Below are 26,881 nucleotides of genomic sequence, written 5' to 3'. Positions count from 1 at the left end.
ATCAATTTTAATTCCGGACCCATCTCCATCATCGCATATTTTTTATACAGCAGGGGCGCCGACTTGCAAAAATCATTGGGGGGGCTGGCCCAGTCATCACCGTAGGTTTAGGGGGTTATGTAATCCCATGGAGGTTCCCCCCCCCCCCCAAATAGTCGATTGTTGTGCCTTGAAAATGCCAATTTACATATTTTCTGGTGTGTATAATTTAAAAACAAACAGTATGTGGCATGGCGTTTTCAAAGTAAAACAATCCAAAAATTGGTATACAAATTTTTCTGGTTCAACTGGATCATGTCACTTGTCTTAGTAAGAGACATTTTTTTGTTCTATTTTATGGGGAGTCATGCAGTGCCGTAGCTAGGCATGGAAAAGGTAAGGCGCTTGACTTGCATTGAAGGGCACTGCCAGAGACGCCGACTTAAAAAATATCGGGGGAAAGGGGGCATGCCGCAGGAAATTTTCTAAATTTGAGATGAAAAATAGTGAGTTTTAAAGTTTTTTTAAAATCATATAATCAACATTAGAACCTCGAAAACTCGACAAGCCCGACACATATTTTTTGGCTTCGAAAAACGGAAGAAATAAATACAAACACACAGTATTTTTGTAAAAAGGAAATTTAATTTACGCATGCTTTTTAAGACCAGTTGTTTTTACATTAGTGATATCGGCTAACATATTCAAGTGTAAACGCAGTCTCTCAATGTCTAGGTCATTTTTGAAAAACTCAGTTGATTTTTCAAAATGTTCTCTTCTCTTTCACCTCTTGTTTAATAAAAGCAAGCACTCTTGTTCAACTGCAATGACCTGTGTGCGTCCAGTTGATGTAAATCGCCCAATAATGCAAAATTGCACCATTTTACAAACCTCAATGTATATTGCCTTGTAGTACAGTCAACTCCCGTCTTACGCGAGGGATGCATTCCAAGACCTCTCGCGTAGATCGAATTTTCGCATTGTGGAAAAGGGTATGTGTAAATTTTTTTATAAACGTACCCAATTATTTTAGACACTTGTAAACACCCCCTCAAACTGTTAAAAACCATCTCTTAACTAACTGTACATTACTGTCTCTTACATAAAGAACTGAATGTTTACTTGTATTTAAAAAAAAAACGTTTTATTCAACATAAAATACTGCTACTATGTACAAAATCAATGATTAATGGGAAAGAAAGAAAAAATAAACCGGTATACGGTAGACACAGTATATAGTAAGAAAAGCAAATGCATCTTTAGTTGTACTGTACAGTCGATCGATTAATGATATTCGTACACAATACATGAGCAGTTTCCATTTTCATAAATTTTTGCAAGACACTAGTCGGTGAATTTTTACGGATTTCCTTTTCTTGACTTGTAATTGTATATACGGAAGAATCACTCATACCTAATTCTCGTGCTACCTTCAACGCATTTTTTAGTTGACCATCAGCTTTTTAAGAAGCTCTAGCTTTTCTTTAATTGTCATGAAACTTTCTCTTTTTATCTTCACAAACTTTAGATGAAACAGCGCTTTTAGGTGTCATTATATTTCATTAACTTTCGCATTTAAAATGAAAAGGGAACTTCTACTCTCAGCGATGCTAAAAGGATAAAGATCCATTCATGAAAAAATTTTTTTTAGTAGCCAATAACAAAGCTGATACGAACACACCACGATTCCCTTCCGAGAATTTTCGTGTTGCGGTGAGGAATTCGCGTTAGGTCTGAATACTGGAGAAAAAATCGTGTTATAGCTATTTCGCATAAGTAGCGCGAGTCAAATGTTTTCCTTTGGGATTTTGAAAGTGTGCGGTAAGCTGCCTTCATTGTTTTCATACTTCTTTGGTACACGTCGATTCCGAGGAAGGGAAGGATCATCATTTTGTGAAGGTTTTCTTTTAAACACGATTCCCAAAAGTATTCAAAACTATCACGCCTCCCATTTTATATGCAAATCAAACTCTCATATATATTTTTTTCCAGATCAGCAACACTTAGGTGAGTGCGCCGCAGCGCTGCCCACCGGCAACAGACTTGACCCGTAAGTTCGCGCACTGGGACAAATTTTTACAGTATTCGCAGCACTGTAACACTATCATCATCCGCACCACTCATTTTCAGTTAACCTGCTTACACAACCGTAATAATTATTTGTTTTAACTCATTACTGAATATATTTTACAAGGTAAACTATCTTCAAACAAGGAAAATAAAAGATAAAATTATGAGTTTAGAAAGCATAATGTAACTTATAATTTTCTTGATTTATTGGGGGGGCTCTGCCCCCTCAAAAATATTTTTGAGGGGGCTCGGGCCCCCTCAAGCCCCATGGAGTCGGCGCCACTGTTATACAGTCACTTCATTTCCTTTCACTCATACACTTACTAACTTCAAAATAAATCGTTTAAAATTATATTAATGTGATGTTGCATTGCTTCGTTGCTGATTTTTTAAATCTTAATCTAAATTAAAAAACTAATTTGAAGCTTGCACAAAAATATGTTTCCAAACACAGTATCGTTATACAGCAAAAATTGTACAATGTGTCATATTTGTTTGAGACAAGTGAGACATATTAACCCCAGCGCATTTCTGATAATGCCATAGGAGTAAATGCTTTGCAGCATTTTGTCCAATTTAATTTAATGAATGGGCCCCAAAAGGTGGAAATCTCCGAGTTTTCATTTTTTCGGCTTTCGACTCTTTTCACAGCACCCATTGTCAAACACTTGACCTCTGCAATCTTCTAATGGAATTCTGGCTTTTAAGGGAATTCATCAATTCTTGAGTAAGTCTAATATCAAACCTCGTTTTTTCTGAGAAATTTCAGAAACTCAACAAATCTTTCCTGAAATAGCTTATATTTTTTTCGATGAAATTATTAACATTGTTAAAAAATAGTTTCATGACCGTACGAGCAACATAAAGCTCCGGGCCTCGGTAATATAGGTCTGGTATCCCCTCAGTGTTCCCAGCAGTAGAAACAGCATACCCTACAGGTATGTTCTTTAGACAATCTACCGAGTATTTTTTAATAATTGGGAAGGATAGAAACATAAAGGGGGGGGGGGGAGGAATCTTAGAGTTTGTGTTGTATTTTTTTATTTCATCATGGGGAACATTTCAGTGAGAGAAAAAAAGGAAAACAAAACAAAGTTCACAGATAATTTGCGAATAATACAAAGTTATTATACATTATACAGCATGACAATCATAGAAAAAATCATTAATACTAAAAAATAGCTTCTCATTTCAGCTCAATATTCTTTGCATTGTGGACTAATGAGAAAAAAAATTGTGATTTGAAGTCGGAAACTAAAATCTTTTTGAATCTTTGTTGAATGCAAAAATTTTACTGGATAAAAAGCAAATATTCTTCTATGAAGCGTCCCTTCAAAAACGCATAAACGGTGCTTCACTGTATATACAAAAATGTGGTTGAAAAAAAAACTTCAGTATTTACAGGTCGCAGTTAGTAAAGCTTGACCATGAACAGAAGGCGGATGACCTTGAAGCAGGGGTCTGTCCAGGATTTTTCACAGGGTCCGTTTTTTGTGAAAAATCAAATAATTTTGTGAAAAATGAATTAATTTTGTGAAAAATCAAAAAATTTCGCAAAAAAAAAAATTTTTTTTTTTGTTAAAACGAAATTTTAGAATTTGGAGATGGCACAAACTGCATCAATTAAACTTAAAGTTGAGTGTTTTCCTTTTCTACGTCGAGAAAATCATTCTGGATTTTTTTTTCTGATATTTGGCGGGAGGGGGGGGGGGGGGTATCGCTCTTTCAAGTATCAATATTTATCTACCATTCTACATTATGTTAAATTATACTAGATATATTTCTGTACAGTACTTAAAATAATTGTAACTAAAATATAAATAAATAAAATAAAATTCAGAAAAAGGTTCAGCATTCAACTTTTTGACCCAAGACACTCTTAAAAAGCACAGAAGTTCGTTTAAAACTATTTATTTTAACAAAAATAAAAAGATATTTCAATTGTTTACCTCTTACCAAAGCGTTATAATCATCAAAAATTCGAAAAATCGGATTCCATAGCGGATGCAAAGAGATCGCAATTCTCAAAGTGAAGTATTCAAAGTGAAGTTCGAAAGTATAAAAAAGGCTTGTAAAAGAAATATTTTTGATAAAATTATTTTAAAATTGCATTTTAGAGTCCTATGATAAACATATCATTAATATCTGTGGACACAGTTGACCCAAAAAATAAAATAAAATAAACCATCTGTTCAGCATTTTAATTTTTGACTCATAACAGAAAATGGAATTTTGCTTTAAAAACTTGAAATGAGAGTTCTAACAGAAATTAAGAGACTTTTCATTTATTTGAATCCTAATAAAGCGAAGTTAGCTTGAAAAAAGAACAAAATATGATTCTCATATCGGATGTTAAAAGATTGCATTTTTCAAAATGTAGACATCTAAAGAAAAAAAAAGGTAATTAAAAGAGTTTATTTAAAGTTAATCATCCTTGTTAGCATCGAAAAATCAAAACCCATATAATTTTCTCCCAAAATAACAATTAAACATAGCACCCCCGGCATCGTAAAAACGCAAATATTGACAAGCTGGCAAAATGATGAGAATATTTTCTAATCAAGTCATCATAAAGGTTCAATGCCAGACGCTAAGTGGTGATAATTTTGAAGATGGTAACCCTATCTGAAGCAATCATATTTTTTCCTCACCCTTACTATCCCTTTGCAGTTCTAAGTTCATTTCGCAGATATATATTATTATTGTTTATTAAAGTATGAGGGGAGAAAAGTGCTTACCAGTGCCTTTTCAGAAAAGTTTACAACAACACCGCTGCTAATTAGCTGTGATAAAACAAACAAACAACGATTATATTTATTTGGCAGTAGCAATTATTTATCACTTGCAGGAGCATCGCAAGAGTGCAGATTTTTTTCTTTCAAAATTAGCAGATTTTGTATAAGCTGATCCCTCTAATTTGACTTCAAAAAAGGTTCCAAAAATTATCGGTTTATACACAGAAATATGCGTTATTTTGCTTTCAGATTTGCTCTTTCAATAAACAATTTTTTGAAAGATCCGATCTTGTTTATCAGAATTTTGTGAAGGGTCCGTTTTGTTTGATCGGGATTTTTTGAAAGGTCCGTTTTGGTTGATCGGATTTTTGTGAAGGGTCCGTTAACGGACCCAAATATCCTCTGGCCAGACCCCTGCTTGAAGTGAAACATAATTTGCATAATCAGGGCTCCCAACACATTTTAGCCATAGAAAAGGGTAAAAGAGGACCACTTTGAATCAAAAAGGGGACCAAAGAGGACTAGTTAGGATTAAAAAGAGGACCTAGGGAGGATCATTCATAGTTAAACCCAGGGAAGCACCAAAAGGCAAATTAGCTGCCTGGCACTAAATACGTGAAGATAATTCGTTAATTAACCACAATAATGATTTTAGTGATTAAACCTTATCACCTTCTGCACAACTGAATTTTCTGTGCATTGAATTATATTATTTACACAAACATTTGGATGGGGGGAGGGGGTGACAAGCAAGCATGTAACTAACCATCTTACAGAGTAACTTTAATTGTAAAAATAAATTTTCTACTAATTAACAGGTAAAAACTGGCTAATTAAAAATAATCACCTAAGTGACCGATGAATTAGTGCATACCTAATAAAGACTTTTTAGATACAGTAATTACAGTAAACACCATAGCACATAGTTTACAAAATTTTTCACATAATCAGTTTAAAGAGAATTCATTTTGATATAAGATACTGCAAAACAAGATATAGTTTAGAGGCCAGGAGGTCCCCTCCCTTGGTTTTTACACATATTTCCAGCCTAAATATGGTAAGTTTATATACATATGAGAGTTTATGACCAAACACCAAAGCAGGAGGTAATTTCTGGCTACGCTACTGACTAAGTTCAAAAATATTAGAGGATTGCAAATCATTTATTAGTATGCTAAGTATCCAAATCATTTCTTCATATGTATGTATTAGTCATTCGGGCACCAAAAAATATTGTAATGTCTTCATGTATATATAAAAATTAGTGAGAAAGAAAATTTTTTATTAAAGTCACCACACCCAAAAATATACAAATGCTGCTCAAGCAATAAATACACGGAATTTAAACTTGAGTCTGCTTTTACTGGATAACTTAATGTAATAAATAAATGCGTAATTTCAGATTCATAGAGCTATATTTTCAAATTGAAAATACTCATTATAAGTATTTAAAAAAAATAAGGATACAAAGTTTTAGTTTTTAAAATAAAATAATATAATTTGAGGTAGCACATGTCAAAACAGCTTCTAATTTTCAAAAATATTAAAATAATTACAAGATACAAAAGCATTGAAATATTGAACACGAGAATCAAATTTTTGCGAAGTATGTTCACTGTTGGCATAATTTCCAAAAAAAAATATTCTCTAAAACTAAACATGACTAAAATTGAACATAAAATATGCTAGTCTAGGTTAGCATATGGTGAAAATAACATTTGATTGCGCAAAATATCAAAATATGTACAAGATGCAAAAAAATTGAAATCTTAAACACATGAAGCAATTCTTCGCGAAGTTCGGGAAAGTCCAATGCTGCTATGGTTCCAAAAATAAGAAAGTTTATTATCTATTAAAATTAAACAAAAAATAAGCTAATCTTCGGTAGCGTATGTCAAAATAACTTCCTAATGCCAAAAATATCAAAACATTAACAAGATGCAAAAAGATTGAAATCTCAAACACGACAAGCAATGTTCCGCGAAGTGTGAGTAAGTTCAACGTTGCCATGGTTTCGAAAAAAAAAAAGTAGTTTATTATCTTTTAAAATTAAACAAAAATAAAGCTAATCTATGGTGGAGTGTGTCAAAATAACTTCCTATTGCCAAAAATATCAAAATATTAACAAGATGCAAAAAGATTGAAATCTCAAACACGACAAGCAATTTTCCGCGAAGTGCAAGTAAGTTCAATGTTGCCATGGTTTTGAAAAAAAAAGTAGTTTATTATCAATTAAAATTAAGAAAAAATAAGCCAATCTGTTATGGAGTGTGTCAAAATAACTTCCGATTGACAAAAATATCAAATTATTTACAAGATGCAAAAAGATTGAAATCTCAAACACGACAAGCACTTTCCGCGAAGTGCGAGAAAGTTCAATGTTACTATGGTTCCAAAAATAAAAAAGTTAATTGTCTATTAAAATTAACCAAAAAATAAGCTAATCTAAGGAGGTATAATGTCAAAATAACTTCCGATTGCCAAAAAATCAAAATATTTACAAGATGCAAAGAGATTGAAATCTCAAAACCCAGCAAGCAATTTTCGGCGAAGTCCAAAAAAGTTTGATGTTACCATGGTTCCGAAAAAAAAAAGTAGTTTAATATCTATCGGAATTAAACATAAAATAAGCTAATCTACGTTAATGAATGTTAAAATAACTTCTGACTGTCAAAAACATCAAAATATTAACAAGATGCAAAAAGATTGAACTCGCAAACGCAGGAAGTAATTTTTCGCGATACTACATATCGAACACAAGTTTAGAAAATTGCACTGATGAAACATGCTTGATTTTTTTTCAAGGGCGTACGAACTTGTGAGAAATTTCGGTAGCAAAATGCTTTGATTTGACGTCATAACTCCTCCTCCAAACCTCTCCATTTGCTAGATTTCCATGTTACAGCGGTTGAAGGAGGAGTAATGACGTCAATCTGAAGCGAAATAATACCAGAAAGTCAGGTTCAATAGAAAGACGACGCCGCGGCCCGCGTGTTCGGGCGTAACAAACGTCAGCACACAATATCTTTTAATGTAATGAAAATTTTTTAAATCTGATTTTTGAGTAAAAACAATATAAAAGCAGACTAAACGGACCAAAATGTTAAAAAGCGGTCTAAAGAGGACTTTATCCTAAAAAACGGACTTTGGCGAGAAAAGCGGACCATTTGGGAGCCCTGAATAAGCAAAAGAAATAACATGGAGCCAGAAAAAACTTTTGTTTTCCCGACAGTTATTTTTTATTAATATTTTAAACGTTCGATTTTGGAAATAAAACGTTACAAGTGATGTACTTTGGCACGCTACTCCATAGCCGTGCCAAATGTTTATGCTTTGCTGTCAACTGCGTTTCCAGGTTATGATAATTTGCGCTGTGCACTAATGGCATCAGTGGATGGCATTTCATTGCTTTTGATGCCATGTGCAGAAATGTAAAAACTGAATTTCAATCTGGGTACCAATGAAAATAATTGTTAAAAAATATTAAATTTTTAAAAATTTTAAAAATGATTAAAACTAATGTTTTTAAGCTTGCTCTTTCAGAAAAAGCACTTTTAAAATTTCGGAAACGACCTCATTACCGAAATATCCCCTTCCGTCCATTTATTTTGAGATTAACAGACAAGAAGCAAAATTGGAATAAATTATTACCTTTTGTTATTGTGTGTACGTATAAAAATTGTATGTTTCTAGATATGCAGTAAACATGAGTAAGAGTAGAAATAAAAATGTTGGAAATAGTTAAATTTATACAAATTTTCTCAAATATTCATTTATGAATATGGTCGAATTTCAACCACTGGGCGAACACTAGTATAGATTAATATGTGCAAGTATTTTTTCACTCCCACATTCAAGAATTCATATGAAATTTGGGCCTAAATTGGAATAAAAAAAGAACTATTTATCAGATTTTTTTCGAATTATAGCCTATGTCACTCAGTAAGAAGGCACCTTTTATATAGTGAAGGAATTTTTCAAATAGGTGCAGTGGTTCCGGACACACAAAAATCCGCCCTCTCTTTATAATATTAGTATAGATAACACAATACTAATATGCAAAATACAATATTAGTATAGATAATATTGTATTTTGCTCACAAAACATAGTGAGCAAAATACAAAGCTATTTTTCAGTATAAATATAACTAACTTGTTGCATTGATTGGCATACCATATATTATGCATAATAACAATCAACATCCGCCAATCATAGGTCGATGCCAATAAATAATTTTTTTTTCTTTCGCATATTAAAGAATGCTTACATTAAAACTTTTCTTTTCTAGAAAACTATTAATTTTTAACTATTCATAATTTATTGCACATTTTATTTTTGTTTCATTAGTTTACATTGAGATAAACATGCAATTCTGTCTTTGGAAATTTAAGTCTCTTCCATATTGCAAATGACCAAATATGGCAACTACGTGAAAAATTTAAGATAAGTAGATTTTTAAATTTATAGCATAAAAGTAGTTATAAATAATTAATAATCTTGAAAAAATACAATTAAGACAAAATAGTTTTAGCAGATAAGCGTCAAAATTAATAAGAATAAAAACAATGTTCTACAGGTAAAATTTTGCATGTTTCCAGAAAAGAATCACGAATTATTCACACACAAAAAAGCACATTTTCCATTGTTTTCAACAGTTTGCATTGCAATAAACATCCAATGCCGTTTTCGGAAACCTAAGCACTTAAAAAGTGTACTTTCATCTTGGGAATGACCAAATATGGCGGCTATGCCAAAAATTAAAAAATAATATTTTGACAGGGTGGCGACAGGAACTGGAAAAAAAAGTTCCCTGACTTTTCCCTGATTTAGTTCACTAAATTTTCCTAATTTACATTATCAATGATAATGGTTTCCTTTCTTTGCCGTACCTGAAAAGCATTGCATATTAAATAAAATACAGTGTTTAGAAGGGCTTAAGCTGTTAATTAAAAATATATTTTGAAAAGATGCTCCTTTTTTTGGTAAAAATAGTGTATTAAATTATCGATAAAGAAATATTGTAGGAAATCTAAAACAAATACTTTACTTCGAGGAACCAGTTAACATAAGAATTCTAAGAAATTATTAAAATCACTCTTAAAGAAATATCTAATCATGATAAAACTAAAACATTTAAATGGGAATAATCTTGAACTGAATTTTCAAGCAGTATGATTGTTGCTGCAAGAATAACAAGTGATAGTTAAAGTATAGAAGTAATGTAGTTTTACTTACATAAATACTGCCGTGTGCAGGTAAACGGCAGTAATCTGCAGAAATTAGTTTTCGAAATATTTGAAGAAATAAGTGGTAGATTCGATACTAACAGTAGGAAAATGTTGGAATTAGACGTTTTTTTCGCGCCTTTTTTTTTCAGCGGAAACCAAATAAGAGAGTGTGCAATAAAGATAACGTACAATAGATGACAAAAATGCAAAAAAAAAAAAAAATGTGTAGTTACTGCCCTTTACTTGCAAAAGGCAGAATAGACATATTTATGTAAAACAAATTGAAATCTTTCAACAACCAGTCATGCTGAGCTATTCTCTAATCAAAAACTTAGGTTTTAATGAATGAGTACAGCATTTTAACTATTAAAAAATGATAAAAATATTTACTTAAGTACATAATTCAATTTCAAATTATTTCATTAGCTGTCGAAAAAAAACTTGAAATTCAAAAACAATTATTAATTTCAAAATGTATATGGTTTTAAAATAAAAGTCTTAAAGTCTGGAAAAAAACCCTTCGTGTAATCTGAAGTGACAGAGAATAATACCATGGCAAAAAAAAAATGATTTTTTCAGTCAAAATTCCATTTTAGCAATTAGATTAAAAGTGCCAAGTGATACCTTTTAAGATTTTTTTAAAATTAATGCTGAAAACAAAGATTTTTTCTTGTAATCGTGAAAACAGTATACTAATTACTTCCAGACAATGAGCAAAGGCAAGGGAACAAAGTCATTAATGACGGCTTAATTGACAATGTAAGGTTGTTTATTTTACGTAGCTTGGAAAGCTTGGAAGGAAAATTCAAGCAAGGTAAAATAAACTTTACAGCCACAGAAGCAATCTTAGGAAGCTCATCCTAAGATTGAATACTTTGACCTTGAGGAAAAAAGATGCACAAATATGCGGCGATTTTCCTGATCAATTCTTCCATCCTCAGACTTATGATTCCAAAGCAATAAATTTTCTTCTCCCCGGTTGAGTTAGTGCATAATTCCTGTTCACGAGAAAAAAAAAATTCTTTGGAACTAATAAAGGCCAAAAATGGCGACTGTGGAATAGGGTGGAGCTTATTTGCACTGAAAAAATAAAGTTTTAATTTTTGTAGGTCTTACCCTCTTAATTTGTTCCTTTTGATGAAAAACCACTAAATATGAAGTTTGAATGAAAAATTTTGATATTTAGAGGTAGCTCAAAGAACTTGAAGTTTGTTACATAGAGAAAATTTCGACAAAAAGTGATGATTACACATTTATTTATATAGCACTTGTAAATCAATTGAGACATGAAAGAAGGTGGTTTCTGGGTTATAAAATGCACCTGGCATTGTTCTGGAAACAAGTTATTGTTTTGAAACAGTCCCAGATAAAGTCACTTTCCTGCTGTCACGGTATATTCTGCGGTGTTCCTCGATGACTTGCAGCAGAAACTGCAACTGCATTTCATCATATGTTATCAGTCCACTGAACTCCTGAATGAGAGCCACTCCACATTCAGCATGATCATTCACTACATTTAAAGCTTGAATAATTTTTTTGCCTTTTTTGTAGTCATCTCTTGTTTCCCACGATGCTGGATCAAATGAAAGATAATCTACGGGCAGGTTTAATGCCTGGAACAGTGACATAGACTTTGCTGTTACAAAATCATCCAAATTTTTGTTCTCAAATGTTTGAAGATCAATCTTCCTCTGTTTAGAATTTTCTTTAGCTGGTTTTTTCATAGCACTGACCATTTTTATTTTGGTAGATGCACTGACATGACTTATCAAAAAAAGCCAATGAAACTAGTTCCTCTGTTAAGTACAATAAATGGTTGGATAAACTTATTTGCAGCTGCTTTCGAGATATTTGTATGAATAGCCGAATATTCATATTAGTAACAGGCCATTATATGGAGCACTTGCAGCTTCTGGTGCTGATATCTATGCTTTCATGTATACAGGTGCAATGGAAATGCATACAGCTGTTAATCTCTGCTCTTCTTTAGATGTAAACTTGAATTGCGATCTAAACATCCAGATTTTGAGACTATAAATATATTTCGACATCCAACGGGCGTGATGCATGGCTCCAGGCGACAAATTTAACACCTCTAACAGGGGCAGTTCCAAAGAAAATAAGCACAAGTTCAACTAATTCTTTATAATCACCTCTTAGTTGGTTATATGATTCTCCCATGTATTTTTTTGCATAAGCAATTGTATCTTCTTTTATATCCTTTATCAGTTCATCAACTACGTCAACTGAAATTCCAGTTTCGTACTGGTTGGTGCCAATGAAGTTCCAAAATTCCTTGAAATGTTTGAATAATGGAATTTCAGGAGAAGATGTGGCTCCCATGCACACTTGAAACACTAAACCTATAATCAGTTCCAACACATGATGCCTGCACGCTAGGGGCAAAAGTTCCTTTTCAAGCTTTTGTTCTAAAAGAACACATGCATCCGAGTTACTGACAGTGTTTGAACTGGTTGTGTCAAAACACATAGCACGTATGTTGTTTGATATTCCCCAGCTTTCAATAGCTTTAAAAAATGCTGTAGCCTGTGCCTCACCTGTCCCAGATGCTAGCTTGGGAACTGCAAGTAGCTGGTGAATTCCTTTCCCAGTTACTAGTACAGGCAGACGATCCACTTTATCTTTTGGAACTAAATCATGAATTAATTTGCTGTCCCAATGAATAACTAGAGGGACGTTAGGTTGAAACTTAGCCTTTATGTCTGCATATTTTTGAGCTCTTTCCTTCCTTCTTTGATGGGGAATTGAGTCTTTATTTAAAGAAAATTCATCGATATTGAATCCTAATAGCCTTTTCCAGTTTCTGCTATAACATAGAAAGCCTTTCGGTCAGACACTTTTGTTCTTTCCGAAGCTGCAGCAAGTTGAGGAGTAGCTATAGTTTTTCTCCCTTGCTTCCTTTTCTGTCTTTTTGATGCTCGTTCTGTGATATCCATTTTCTTACCTTCTGCCGTTGAGCTTAAGTTGCTATCAGTTTCAGTATCAGTAGATGATTCAAGTTCCACTATAGAATCTTTTAATTCTTTAATTTTCTGTTGCTGTATTCGGGCATTTGTTTTTGTTTCTCGTTCAAGAGCTTTTTTCTCTTTTATATCAAGCTTTTTATCAACTCCTATCATTGATCCACACCTACCTTTCTTCCTTTGTGCTATTGAAAAGTCTTTGTCTTCTTGTAAGACTGCTTTACTGGTTAAAACATCAGCATGAACAACATCAAAAAGATCTTCTAGTTTAGAGAGAAAAGTTGATTCCTTAGCTTGCTGTGTTGATGAACATCGAGCTTTATTTTTCTTCAAAAGCTGCCACTCTTTATACAACTTTTCAAGCTTCATTTGACAATTTTGGTTGTCTCGCATAGGAATTCTAGCTTTTTGCCAAAACTTGGCAATTTATGTGATGGTCCGAGTTAAAGCTTGTCTTACGGTTTTCTTCAATTCAAGATGATGATGCAAAAAATGTCCTAGAGCCATACGAAGGGTGGCAATTTTCCACCTTTTAATTCTGGAACTGACCCACCAAGAAAATACAAGTCACTTTGAGATTTTGTGGCTTTTGCAGGCATTTTGCTTTCAAAACTGAAGCAAAAATAAAATATTGAAAACAAACAAAGTGCTAAAATAACCAAATGTGTTTTGTGCAGCTAAAGATGTCACATACTAAAACAAAATGGCTAAATCAGAGCTAGCATGGCTTTTAGGTATTTGTGGTCTGCCTAGTGGTGCTATTTAGTAAGTTATATGTGAAGTTAAAATAAGTCCAAGGTTTATTTATAAAATAATGGAAAAGTAAGCAATTTTTGCTTTTCGAAAAAAAAAAAAAATCCCTCAATGTTAAAAATTTCACAGTTGTTGAGCTACCTCTAAATTATCTTTAAATGTGCTAATATTTGCCCTGAATTTTTTTTTCATGCAAAGGAACAAAATGAGAGGGTAAGAGGTTAATATTTTCATAGTTGAAAAATAAGCTCCACCCTACTGTGGAAGTTTTTTGGGGTTTCTACTTTTTTATTGCTAGCATTATTTTACCTCAAAAATTTACATTTTTTTCAGGAAACATCGATAAAAACGAGGATTAGATATCACGGCACAAAATTCTTTAGGAAAAAACTGGAGGGGGGGGGGGGGGGGTAGGGGATTGGAAAGTTCCCTGACATTTTTAACTATTAACATTTTTCCTGACAATTCCAGGTTTTCCCGGAGCGTATGAACCCTGGGCAGGTATGCATTTCAACATATAAAAAAGTTGGCAGAATAATTTCCAACATTCAATTTAAAAAAAAAAACATTTATCATTAAAAGTTATAAAAAGTTTCTTTGGTGGTAGAAATGGTGGTACATTTACCATTTTCATGGTGATTGAATTAAAATAATTATGCTCAGATAAAAAATTTAAAATACTCCATCTAAAGTTCAATTATTCTTTCATAAAAATAACTAGTTTGGAATTACAAATGAACAATGTTTTAAACATTTTAAAGAAGTTTGCACTCAAAAACTTACATCAAACTTGGCAGCGACGAATAGTGTCGTAGCTCCCAATAGCTGTAGTAGAGCTTTGGGAACAAAGTGACGCATCAGATAACGATCAACTAATTTCACAGCAAGATAAAGTGTTTCGTGGTTTAATTCGAAACTTTCTTGCACTTCAACCATCCAATCAACTAAAATAGCTCTCATTCCTTTGGTTATTTCAGATTGTTTCTGCAAGTATTTTTCAACAGTAAACTTTTTCTGCAACATAAAACAAAAATTCAGCATTACTTAATATTATTTTAAACGAAACTATTTAAAATAAACATAAATTTTAATGGACTGAGTTCAAGAAAGAAATCAGAAAAATTTAAGGTCTTTTAAATAGTTAACAAGATAAGAACTGCAAAAGGATGTTTAGAGCATTAAAATTAAGTTATAATCTTTAATTATCAGTTTTAAATTTATGAGAAGTTTTTCATGCATATGAATAAAACGGCTTTAAGATTTGAATGATACTATCCAAATTAAATTCTAGCTTTTTATCAGATTGCATCAAAACAACAAATGAGGCAGTGAGGAACAAAGGGATGCAAGTGAACATTTTCAAGTTTCGAGTAAAACCATACTTGCCAACCTTTGAAGCAGGGGCGGCTTGTCACAACAGGGTTCATACTCAACTTTGAAAATTAAAAGTAAGGAATTTTTAAAGAGTTTTGCAGGAGCTCATTTTACTTTTTAAGGACTACATTCTTGTTTAAAGATGATTTTCTTAAAACGCATTTTAGAAAAAATATGTACAACTCAGATATTATTTATTTTTAGTTTCATACAATACATTGAATGCTCAAAAATTCAAAATTTATAGTGAAATATTCATTTACTGCTTCTTAGACTTGAGCCGTCTAGGGACCATATTCAAACGGGGGGGGGGGGGGGGGGAGTTAAGATTGAAATATGTGTCATTTTGAAAATAAATAAAAAATAAGTGATATTGATTGAAGTTGAAAATTAGTATTTTCTCAAAAACAAAACATGCACTAACAATATCCTAACCAAACAAAAACCTATTTTCGGCTAAGTATGAGTTTGGCATAGAAAGATAAGGTTACTCATACGAGATTGAAATACAGAAAATTCAATTTAAATATTAGTGCTTCTTTTGAAAAAAAATTACAAATTTCTTTATATAGATGAAAATTTTGTAGACCATTTCAAAACTTTTGTGTGATTCTACGCCGTTTTAAGAATTTCTTCAAAAAAGTATGAAAATTAAAATTCTAGGAAACAGTGGCACCACTGTTTAGCTATTAAGTTGCTCTTTTATCTATTGTATAAAATATGTTATGTTTGTCAAATTTATATCTACTAATTTTGAAAATTAAAAGAAAAAAATCACAAACCCTGCCAACTACAGATGTTAGGTATGTATTAAAACACTTAAAGAAGCTGAAACAAAAATTAATTTCAGCCAGCGATTCCTTACTTAACTTCCTGACATTCTACTCTTACAGGGTGGCGAGAGGAACTGAAAAAAAGTTCCCTGAGTTTTCCCTGATTAAATTCAAATTTCCCTGATTTACGTTACCAATGATAATGGTTTTCTTTCTTTGCTCTACTTGAAATCTATTGTATGTTTGTATAAATTGCAGTATTTTAAACTTTTTAAGTTGCGTAAAGTTGTTGAACTAAAGATATATTTTAAAAAGATGCTACTTTAATAAAATGATTTAAAAAAAAAAAAAAAGAATTTTTTTGAGGGGGAAAAAAATCTACAAAACAATATATTAAATTTTTACACATGGAAAGATTATAGAAAATTATTTAAAAAAAATACTTTACTTCCAGAAACCACTTAGTATAAGAATTTTAAGAAACTATTAAAATTTTAAAATTACTTTTAAAAACATATATGTGTCTTTATGATAGAACTAAAAAGTAATTGAAATTGTTTTGAACTAAGTTTTCAAACAGTATAATAATTGTTGCAAGAATAACAATTAATAGTGAAAGAATAGAAGTAATGTAGTTATTCTTATATAACTAATTGACATATTTATGCAAAACAGATGAAACCATTTGACATCCATTCATAGGGAGCTTTTCTCTAATCAAGAACATAGGTTTTAATGAATGAATACAGCATTTTAACAATAAAAAATAAAGATATTTACTTAAGTATACAAGTTAACTCTATTTCAAATGATTTTAGCAATCTTAGATTGCTTTGGTAACAAACAACTTTGAAATGCAAGGATAAAAAAAAAAATTAGTTAATTTCAAAATACATAAAAGATGAATACAACTTGGTTATAAAATTAAAGAATTACTTAAGTCTGAAGAAAAGAAAACCTTTATAATCTGCGGTGACAACAAATAGTATAACGGCAAAAAACAAAGTTTTTTGTATTGAAAGTTCAATTTTAGCAATTAAATTAAAAACCCTATTAAGTAATAACTTTTAAGCTTTTATAGCATTAATTCAAAAACCAAAGATTTCTTCATGAAATCCTGATTACAGTACTTAATTACTTCGAGACAATGGAATAAAGGCTTCCTCTTTGCCTGTATAGTTGTTTATTTTACGTAGCATTGAAAGCGTAAAAGGAAATTTCAAGCTAGGTAAAATAAACACCCTAACAGACACAGAAGCAATCTTAGGAAGTTCATCCTGTGGTTAATAAGTAAGATTCAATACTTTGACGTTGAAAAAAAAAAAAAAGATGCACAAATATGCAGCAGTATATAATCGCACCTTATTAATTTGACTTTTTTTTAAACAGATAATTGGCGGAAAATGCATAGTGAATTAGAGTACTTAATTTTGTAAAGCAAAAAAAAAAAAAAAAAAAAAAAAAAACAATTTTTTTTCATAAAATCAATTTTCCTTTATTTTTTATTATTTTTTCAAAACTCCCTGATATTTCCCTGATTAATAAAGTTCCCTGGCTTTTCCCTGATTTGTCGCCACCCTGTCTTAAAGAGCGTGAATTTCGTTAAAAACTTTTCAATTTAATGATTTTAATAAAAATACAAATGAATGCAACATACACACATACATTCGTACATTACGAGAAAACTCGTTGTAATGAACTCTGAGAATGTCAAAATGGATATTTCGGGTGTCTACACATTCTTAGACACTTATCCACGTGTGGCTGGGTTGAAAAAAAAAACTTAATATTAATTCGGATTGGAGCAAAATGCAGGGATGAGAATGGTCAGAGAGCAAAAAGGAGGAAATAAAAAAAAAAAAGAATTCTAACACTAGAAAGACGGAAGCGGTCATTTTGACCGCAAACGATTTTCAAATGCTCATATTTGCTGCGTTTAATTACATAACTCTTTTTCCTTCATTGACTTTTCCTAACTATTTATTAAGATCTTACAACAGTAATTTTTTTTCCTTTAGGAATATTATTATAGTCGTTATAAATGTTTATACCTAGAAAGACTGACTACGGTCATTTTGATTGCTAAATGAACCTTGCTTTATGCATCCGTTTTTCTTCTTTTTTCTCTTATCAGTTGTGTGTACTATGGACTATTGTTACTTGTCAGGGTGAGTAATGTTCTTTTGAGCTTGAGTAGTACCTGCTGGTCAGGTTTAATTCTTTGAACTGTTAGGAAAATGCGAAACACCTGCTGGTTGCATGGTTTCAGTTTTCTGCTATCTGCACAGGGGGCAAAGTTGAGAAAGGTAAATTTGAAAAGCATGTGACTGGACACGTGAAATTACTTTGGGTCTAAAAAGAAGTAAATATAAACAGGTGAATTCCAAAAATGTTTGCTGGAATTGTTTTGTGCACCAAAACATGAGTTTTGCTTGAAGCATCGACGTTTATTTTCTTCGGTGATAATGAAGTGCTCAGTCGCATAATTATCTTCATGATGTTGAGAAGAACCGTTGGCAAGCAAAACTTATAGGAACATTAACTCCTGAAACTGTTGCAGATTTATATCTAAAACAGATTATGGTTCGAATGGACAGTGACTTATCTGAAGAGAACTATATTCCTAGCAATGAGAATAGTTTGCTTTCATGAGATTATTGCGAATATTTTTCGGAACTTAGATTTGCAGAAAAGGATTGTTTTTCTGAGTCAGAATCAGAAGAAATCTCGCTAATGAAAACTGATGCTCAAAATATAAAAAGTAGTGAAAGAAAAAGGGAAAAGGGTCCAACGCTGAAAAAAAGGGGAGCATTTAAAAAAACAGAACTCCTATTTCTCCAATTTCCTCCAAGTCACCTCCACTGATCAATTTTGCTGCATATAAATAAGTATCTACTCCAGGAAAAAAATTAAAATAGTGTGAAATCAAATTATGCGGAAATAAAGCTACAAGCATTTGTTCTAATTGCCAAAAAAAAAACTGTTAATGGCTAATTTACAGGTGACGCAATAACATAAGTATTTCGAAATACTGTAAAAGATAGTAATGCACTGTATCTTGCGATATTAAGATATTTTTTAAACCAAACACATGCATGGTTGATTATAGTACTTGTTAGTTATTACATGCTAAGAAAATTTCCTCTTTTTTGTACAAACTTGCTTTTTCTCAATGCTAATTGTGTAAAGCATGTGTATTTCACTTGATCGAACATAAAATTTAAAAAAAAAAAGCTATCTTGAGACTTATTTGCAGACTATATTACAGGGTGGCGACAGGAACTGTGAAAAAAAGTTCCCTGACTTTTCCCTGATTTCCCTGATTAAGTTCACCAAATTTCCCTGATTTACGTTACCAATGATAATGGTATTCTTTCTTTGCTCTACTTGAAATTCATTGTATGTTTGTATTAAATGCAGTATTTTAAACATTTTAAGTTGTGTAAAGTTGTTGAACTAAAGATATATTTTAAAAAGATGCTACTTTTTTAATAAAATGGTTTAAAAAAAAGACAATTTTTTTTGGAAGGAAAGAAAAACCTACAACACAATATATTAAATTTTTATACATGGAAAGATTATTGAAAATTAAAAAAAAAAAAAAAATACTTCACTTCCAAAAACCACTTAGCATAATAATTTTAAGAAACTATTAAAATTACTCTTAAAAACATATGTGTATTTATGATAGAACTAAAAAGTAATTGAAATTATTTTGAACTAAGTTTTCAAACAGTATAATAATTGTTGCAAGAATAACAAGTAATAGTGAAATAATGGAAGTAATGTAGTTGTTCTTATATAACTAATTGACATATTTATGCAAAACAGATGAAACCATTTGACATCCATTCGTAGGGAGCTTTTCTCTAATCAAGAACATAGGTTTTAATGAATGAATACAGCATTTTAACAATAAAAAAATTAAGATATTTACTTAAGTTCACAAGTTAACTCTATTTCAAATGATTTCAGTATGTAACGGAAAAAAAATCTTAGATTGCTTTTGTAACAAACAACTTTGAATGCAAGGGAAAAAAAGCAATTAGTTAATATCAAAATATACAAAAGAATACAACTTGGTTATAAAATTTAAAAAAATACTTAAGTCTGAAGAAAAGAAAGCCTTTATAATCTGCGGTGACAACAAATAGTATAACGGCAAAAAAAAGTTTTTTTAATTGAAAGTTCAATTTTAGCAATTAAATTAAAAACCCAAAGAAGTAATAACTTTTAAGTTTTTATAGTATTAATTAAAAACCAAAGATTTCTTCTTGAAATTGATTACAGAACTTAATTACTTTGAGACAATGGAATAAAGGCAACGGAGCTAAGACATTAATGAAGACTTCCTCTTTGCCTGTATGGTTGTTTATTTTATGTAGCATTGAAAGCGTAAAAGGAAATTTTTAGCTAAGGTAAAATAAACAACCTAACAGACACAGAAGCAATCTTAGGAAGTTCATCCTGTGATTAATAAGCAAGATTCAATACTTTGACGTTGAGGAAAAAAGATGCACAAATATGTGGCAGTGTATAATCGCACCTCAGTAATTTTACTTTTTTTTTGAACAGATGATTGGCGGAAAATGCGTAGGGAATTGGAGTACTTAATAAAAAAAAATTTTTTTTCTTCATAAAATCAATTTTCCCTGATTTTTTGTTATTTTTTCAAAATTCCCTGATATTTCCCTGATTTTTCCCTGATTAATAAAGTTCCCTGACTTTTCCCTGATTTCCCTGATCTGTCGCCACCCTGTATTACCATTAAATTGTTAAATTAAACTCTGATATGATGAAACAAATCTTTTCTACGGTTAAAAATCCCGAAAGGAGGAAATTTCCAATCTTTTATATATGGCGGTCAAAGTGACCGCTGCTCGTCTTTCTAGGTATACGCAAAACGCCGTCTTTCTAGTGTTAAAATCAAACAGAAAAGGGATGAGATCAAAAAAGCCACTGAAGTCCATGACATTCTAAAATTCAACAAAAAATAGCTAATATACCAGTTTCAAAGGTAATACAAATTTTTTATCATATTATGTTTGAAATAATTGGGTAGTAATTAATACATGGCACATATTATTCTTAAAGAATTATATTCATTTTTCAAATTTCAAACATAAAAAAGATCAGGAGAAGGGGGATAGCTGCAGTTAGAAAACTAGTTTTATATATTAAAGCATTCTGTTATACATTTTTCAGCACATATTACTGGAGTGAGAGACAAATTGAAGGAAAAAACTTTTCTTCGTCAAGATATTTATCATTGGTTTTGCTATTATTGGTTTTCATTTGTTACTAGCATCCTACTTTGTACAAATTTGCTGCATTGCATCATTTCCTGCAAGTGTTTATTTCTATATAAATTTTGAAAGAGAGGCAGCAATTTCTAACCCATGAGTCCTTGAATAAAAAAAGGTTGAGGGAGCGAGAGTTAAATCTTGGTTGCATTACTCAATAATGTCAATTTTTCATACTTTTTAAGAGTATAAAATCTTTTTTCAATTGAAAACATTTTACTTTATAGTGTTACAATAGCGAACGTAAATTTAAAAATTAGGTTTGTTTGTAAACTAAAAATTTACAACAGAGTGAAATATCAAAGTTATCCTTATGTGGTAGAACATACTTTTCAGAGCAAGAATTGAAAATAAATAAAATATATATGATTATCCCTTTTCCTTGCATTGAAACTTATTGGTTTAAAACACTTAATTATACTACTCCAGGGTCGAAAGAACAACCTGCATTTGGCCTCATTTAATCATTAACAGGGTGGCGACAGGAACTGTGAAAAAAAGTTCCCTGACTTTTCCCTGATTAAGTTAACCAAATTTCCCTGATTTACGTTCCAATGATAATGGCTTCCTTTCTTTGCTCTACTTGAAATCCATTGTATGTTTCTATAAAATGCAGTATTTTAAACGTTTTAAGTTGTGTAAAGTTGTTGAACTAAAGATATATTTTAAAAAAACGCTACTTTTCTAATAAAATGGTTTAAAAAACAAATCAAGTCAATTTTTTTCAAAAAAAAATCTCTATAAAACAGTATATTAATTTTTTTGGAAAGATTATAGAAAATTAAAAAAAAAAAAATACTTTACTTCCAGAAACCACTTAGCATAAGAATTTTTAAAAAATATTAAAATCACTCTTAAAAACATATGTGTATTTATCATAGAACTAAAAAGTAATTCAAGTTATTTTGAACTAAATTTTCACAGTATAATGTGAAATAAGCCCTGGTTAATGAGCGGTAATTTACCGAGTATAATAATGGTTGCAAGAATAACAAGTAATAGTGAAAGAATAGAAGTAATGTAGTTATTCTTACAAAACTAATTCTTACAAAACTAAGTTATTCTTACAAAACATATTTATGCAAAACAGATGAAACCATTTGACAACCATTCATAGGGAGCTTTTTCTCTAATCATGAACATAGGTTTTAATGAATGAATACAGCATTTTAACAATAAAAAAATAAAGATATTTACTTAAGTACACAAGTTAACTCTATTTCAAAATGATTTCAGTATGTAATGAAAATAAATCTTAGATTGCTTTTGTAACAAACAACTTTGAAATGCAAGGAAAAAAAACAGAAAAAAAAAGCAATTTGTTAATTTCAAAATATATAAAAGAATACAATTTGGTTATAAAATAAAAGAATCATTTAAGTCTGAAGAAAAAACCTTTATAATCTGCGGCGACAAAAAATAGTATCACGGTAAAAAACAAAGTTTTTTTTATTGAAAGTTCAATTTTAGCAATTAAATTAAAAACGTGAAGAAGTAATAACTTTTAAGCTTTTATCAGTATTAATTCAAAAACCAAAGATTCCTTTTTGAAATCGTGATTACAGTTCGCTAATTCAAGACAATGGAATAAAGGCAAAGAAGCTAGGCATTAATGAGGGCTTCCTCTTTGCATGTATGGTTGTTTGTTTTACGTAGCATTGAAAGCGTGAAAGGAAATTTCAAGCTAGGTAAAATGAACTTAACAGACACAGAAGCAATCTTAGGAAGTTCATCCTGTGGTTAATAAGTAAGATTCAATACTTTGATGTTGTGGAAAAAGATGCACAAATATGCGGCAGTGTATAATCGCAACTCGTTAATTTTATTTTTTTTCTTTTTTGAACAGATAATTAGCGGAAAATGCATAGGGAATTAGAGTACTTAAGTTTGTAAAGCAAAAAAAAAAATATTTTTTCTTCATAAAATTAATTTTCCGATTTTTTGTTTTATTTTTTCGAAATTCCCTGATATTTCCCTGATTAATAAAGTTCCCTGACTTTTCTCTGATCTCCCTGATCTGTCACCACCCTGATGAAGTTCCAAACTTTCAACAGGCTGCAAAGCCTAAACCATTTGAAATTTATCATAAATATTTTGTATGTTTTCTTAAACACTTTAAAAAAAGTAACCATACCAAGTTTCATTAAAATCAGAGATTGAGGGAGTCAAATTGCATTTTTTGATTGACTTTTGCATTTTTTCTAAAATAAATTGAAGAAATAAAAATATTATCAAAATAATGAACAAAATAAGCAGATATAAGGTAGCATTTGGTCAAAGACCTTCCAACGTTAAAAATGATTGAAAGATTTGCAGGATGCAAAAAGATTGAAATCTCAAAAGTGTGCGCAATTTTTGGTGCAGCACGTGTTTGACGTCGTAGGCATGTTTCTCAAACATAAGTTTTTGGCAGATGTCGCAGAAGATGAAGATTCGAGAGGGAAAAATAGAAATAATCCGAAAACAAAAACAAAAAACTAAGAAAAATCTGAATTTTTTAGATTTTAAAGAAAAATAGGATCGTTAATAAGATCTGAAAGAGGCAAAACAAGGAGGAAAGGTTTTAAAAACCAATAGAGAAAGCCGGAAAAATCTAAATCTAAAAATCCCTAAAAATGGATATTAAGGCCATATTGAGAAAAAAAAAATTGCGAATACAATACTTAATTTTTTGTAAAAGGAAGTCAAAGGGACCCTTGTAAGCAGTTCGGGGGGTCTGCACCAGGTAACTTTCAAAGAGGATTTCAGAGTTTTTAATGATCATAAAGGGAATGGGAAAAGTTATTGGTAAATAAGGATATCGTTAAATCGAAGAGCATACATTTAATGCAGTCAAATGAATCATTAAATTGACGAAATAGTTAAATCGGGTATAGTTAAATCAAAGATGGATTCAGTTTACATTGGCTTCCAAACTTTGTTTACAGCACAAAAATAGGAATGTGGTGTTTCCGAAAACTAAAATTTCATATTTACATAAAACATTTCGTTTTTTTTTTGGAGGGGGGGGGGTGACTCTGCGAGTGTGACATATGTGCTAGAAACTAAGCTGCTTGTAACACCAACATATATGTTTGCATTTTTTTGTTGCTAATTTGCTCTTTAAATTACTACTTTTTTCTGGCAAGTGACTACATGATAAACTTTGTATTCTTAGTTCATCAATGTATCGTTAGTCAATAACTAAAAACATGTGAATTTCTTACATGTTTTGGGAGAAATGAACGTCTAACTCTTCACACCTTCAGTGTTAAGCTTGATTAGATTGACACACTGATAAGTCAAAAGTAGTGGCAGTGCAAAAAAATTAGAGATTAAAATGGCAGCAACCCTGGACCAGTGTCTGCACATCAGAGCAGTATTAATGCATCAGTTAAGAGAAAAATTCTTAACTGGTTTAGCGATGTGGTATGAACACTGGTTTTTGGCAATGCATCGCCCAGCCCTAGTGCATATTATACACTGCAGTGGATACTCCAATAAAAAAAAAAATCTCGTTGGAAAAGCTTAAAATGAAGTTTGGAGAGAAATGTTGTTTATGTTCTATAAAATAAATAACCCTGAAAGCTTTCACGACTGGATAGCACTTGGCTAAATCAATTCCTGTTGAGTTAGTGGGAATAGTTCAAACAGGGTGAAAAAAAATTATGCACGCCATATAGCAAGCCAGCATGGCAAGGCACAAATTAAATCTCTCAATCACTGGGTAACATCATTTACCTTAAGAATTGCTGCAGAGTATCATTTTTCTACTTGGAAAAAAGACTTTGCGGATATTGTGCTACTGCCGATTACATACAGGAGACTACGACATTTAAGGAACTTCCCATTTCAAAATAATTTAAATATTTTTAAGATGCAACAGGATGGACCTCTCAACAACTGCTCGCAATTTGCAACAGAGCTTTAAAATAAATTAATGCTTCCAATTTACGTAATTTGAGGACAATTTTTCTGAAAAACAAAATTGATAACACAAGTAATGGACTAGAATTCCAAGAAAAAAAGAACTTGACAACTATGATTTTATATTAGTTCTAATTCATTTAATTCCTACTTTTCTATTACTTAAATGCATTTCATTTTAAAAAACAATATATTCTTACATAAAATCTTAATACTATTCACATTTAACTTAATTTATTAACCAGTGTTAATTTTTTTAATACAATTACTTTAAGTTATACAAAAGAAAATACTAAATGAATAACATTAGTATTACTTCTCTTTCTCTATAATATTTGAAAATGTCAGCAGCATAACGTGATTCATTGTAAGGATCATGTTGAGCCCACTTATCATAATCTTCAACACCATCAGGAAGAGGTTCTTCGATTGTTGTATCAACTCTACTTTCAAAACCACTATCCGATTCACTAAGAGGAGAAAAAATAAAATCAATCTCTTATACATACTACAGGTTGTATTGGTTATTAAATTACTAGAAAGTTGCCCGACATGGTTAAACGTGTGAAAATTTGTTTTTATGTACATTTGAACACAGCGATTGCCTGTTTGGTGATATTTTGGTAGTTTAAGTTAAATTTGGCAGTTTAACCATAATTTATTAACAGTGGATTAAACCCCAGTGGATTAAACTAACTCCAGTAGATAGCGATCAATGTTAACCATTTTTAAGAGTTTTTTTATTCTCCTAAAATGAGTCTTACCAGTAAAACAGTTACGTCACCAGATTGAGTTCAGCCATGTCATGATAAAGCATTTCCCTGCAGTTTAAACATTACCAAAACATTATGGAATTATCATGCTACGGCGCGAGTTTCAATGTTTAAACATGCGGGTTACTTTATCATTCGCTATCATTCATATGAGGATTCTCATAAAATGACAGCCTTACCAGTAAACAGTTAAGTCACCGGATCGAGTTCAGCCTTGTCACAATAAAGCATTTCCTTGCATGTTAAACAATACCAAAACATATAATCAAATTATCATGCCGTGGCTCGAGTTTCATTGTTGAAACACGTGGGTTACTTTATCATCGGCAATTATTTATATGAAGATGTTGATAAAAGCAGTTATATCTGAATACGAAAAAAAAAAAAAAACACTTTAAAAGCTTGCTTAGTAAAAATAAGTACAATTAAAGTAATTGCAATTTGGATGCAATAAAAATCAAATGAACAAGGTTTCTAGGTCTTTACTTGACTGCTAATATAAAACTTTGTAACAACCTAGTTGTCTTATACAATTGCGGCTTTACCAATTATACTTGCCAATCTTATGAAATGAAAAAAAAGAAGATTGGGTCAAAATTTCAAGGGAGAAAAAGGGACATTTGAAACAAAGTTATTTGAGGGAAAAATATGATTTTATTGAGCATTTTTAATTCAAAATACAATAATTACGTCTCCTAATTCTAAAAGATTTCTTGTAAAATAGCATGCAAAAGACAAAAGTTTTATTAAACATCAATTTACTCAAAAAAAAAATCAATTTATATTACTGTCATTAGCCCTAAGACACTTAGGTTACCTTAGATACGATTTTAATTTTGTTAATAAGTTGGAAAATATATAATACAAGTTGCTCAATAGGAGTTACACAGTATACAATTCAGGAAATAATCGGGAAAAAAGAAAAACTAGAAACAGATGCTAAAAGATTGTTGCTCAACTTCATGCAATGCGCTGAAATTGCCTAAGCCTTTCTCCAACGTG

At 31.2% G+C, this 26,881-nt stretch overlaps 1 protein-coding gene across 1 annotated transcript in view; it reads right to left on the bottom strand.

Annotated features, from left to right (window-relative positions):
• The window catches only part of LOC129216347 (G2/mitotic-specific cyclin-B3-like), a 55,634-nt gene that overhangs the window by 5,237 nt on the left and 23,516 nt on the right, over positions 1-26,881 (bottom strand). Inside the window, exons 4-6 of the mRNA XM_054850560.1 lie at positions 25,423-25,576; positions 14,534-14,764; positions 12,979-13,066 (exon numbers count right to left, since the gene is read on the bottom strand). Of these exons, the coding sequence (XP_054706535.1) occupies positions 12,979-13,066; positions 14,534-14,764; positions 25,423-25,576 (473 nt within the window). The remainder of the gene's footprint in view (positions 1-12,978; positions 13,067-14,533; positions 14,765-25,422; positions 25,577-26,881) is intronic.

The sequence above is a fragment of the Uloborus diversus genome, chromosome 2, assembly GCF_026930045.1.
Source record: "Uloborus diversus isolate 005 chromosome 2, Udiv.v.3.1, whole genome shotgun sequence".
Taxonomy (NCBI): Eukaryota; Metazoa; Arthropoda; class Arachnida; order Araneae; family Uloboridae; genus Uloborus; species Uloborus diversus.
This window is presented reverse-complemented; position numbering and strand designations above follow the sequence as displayed.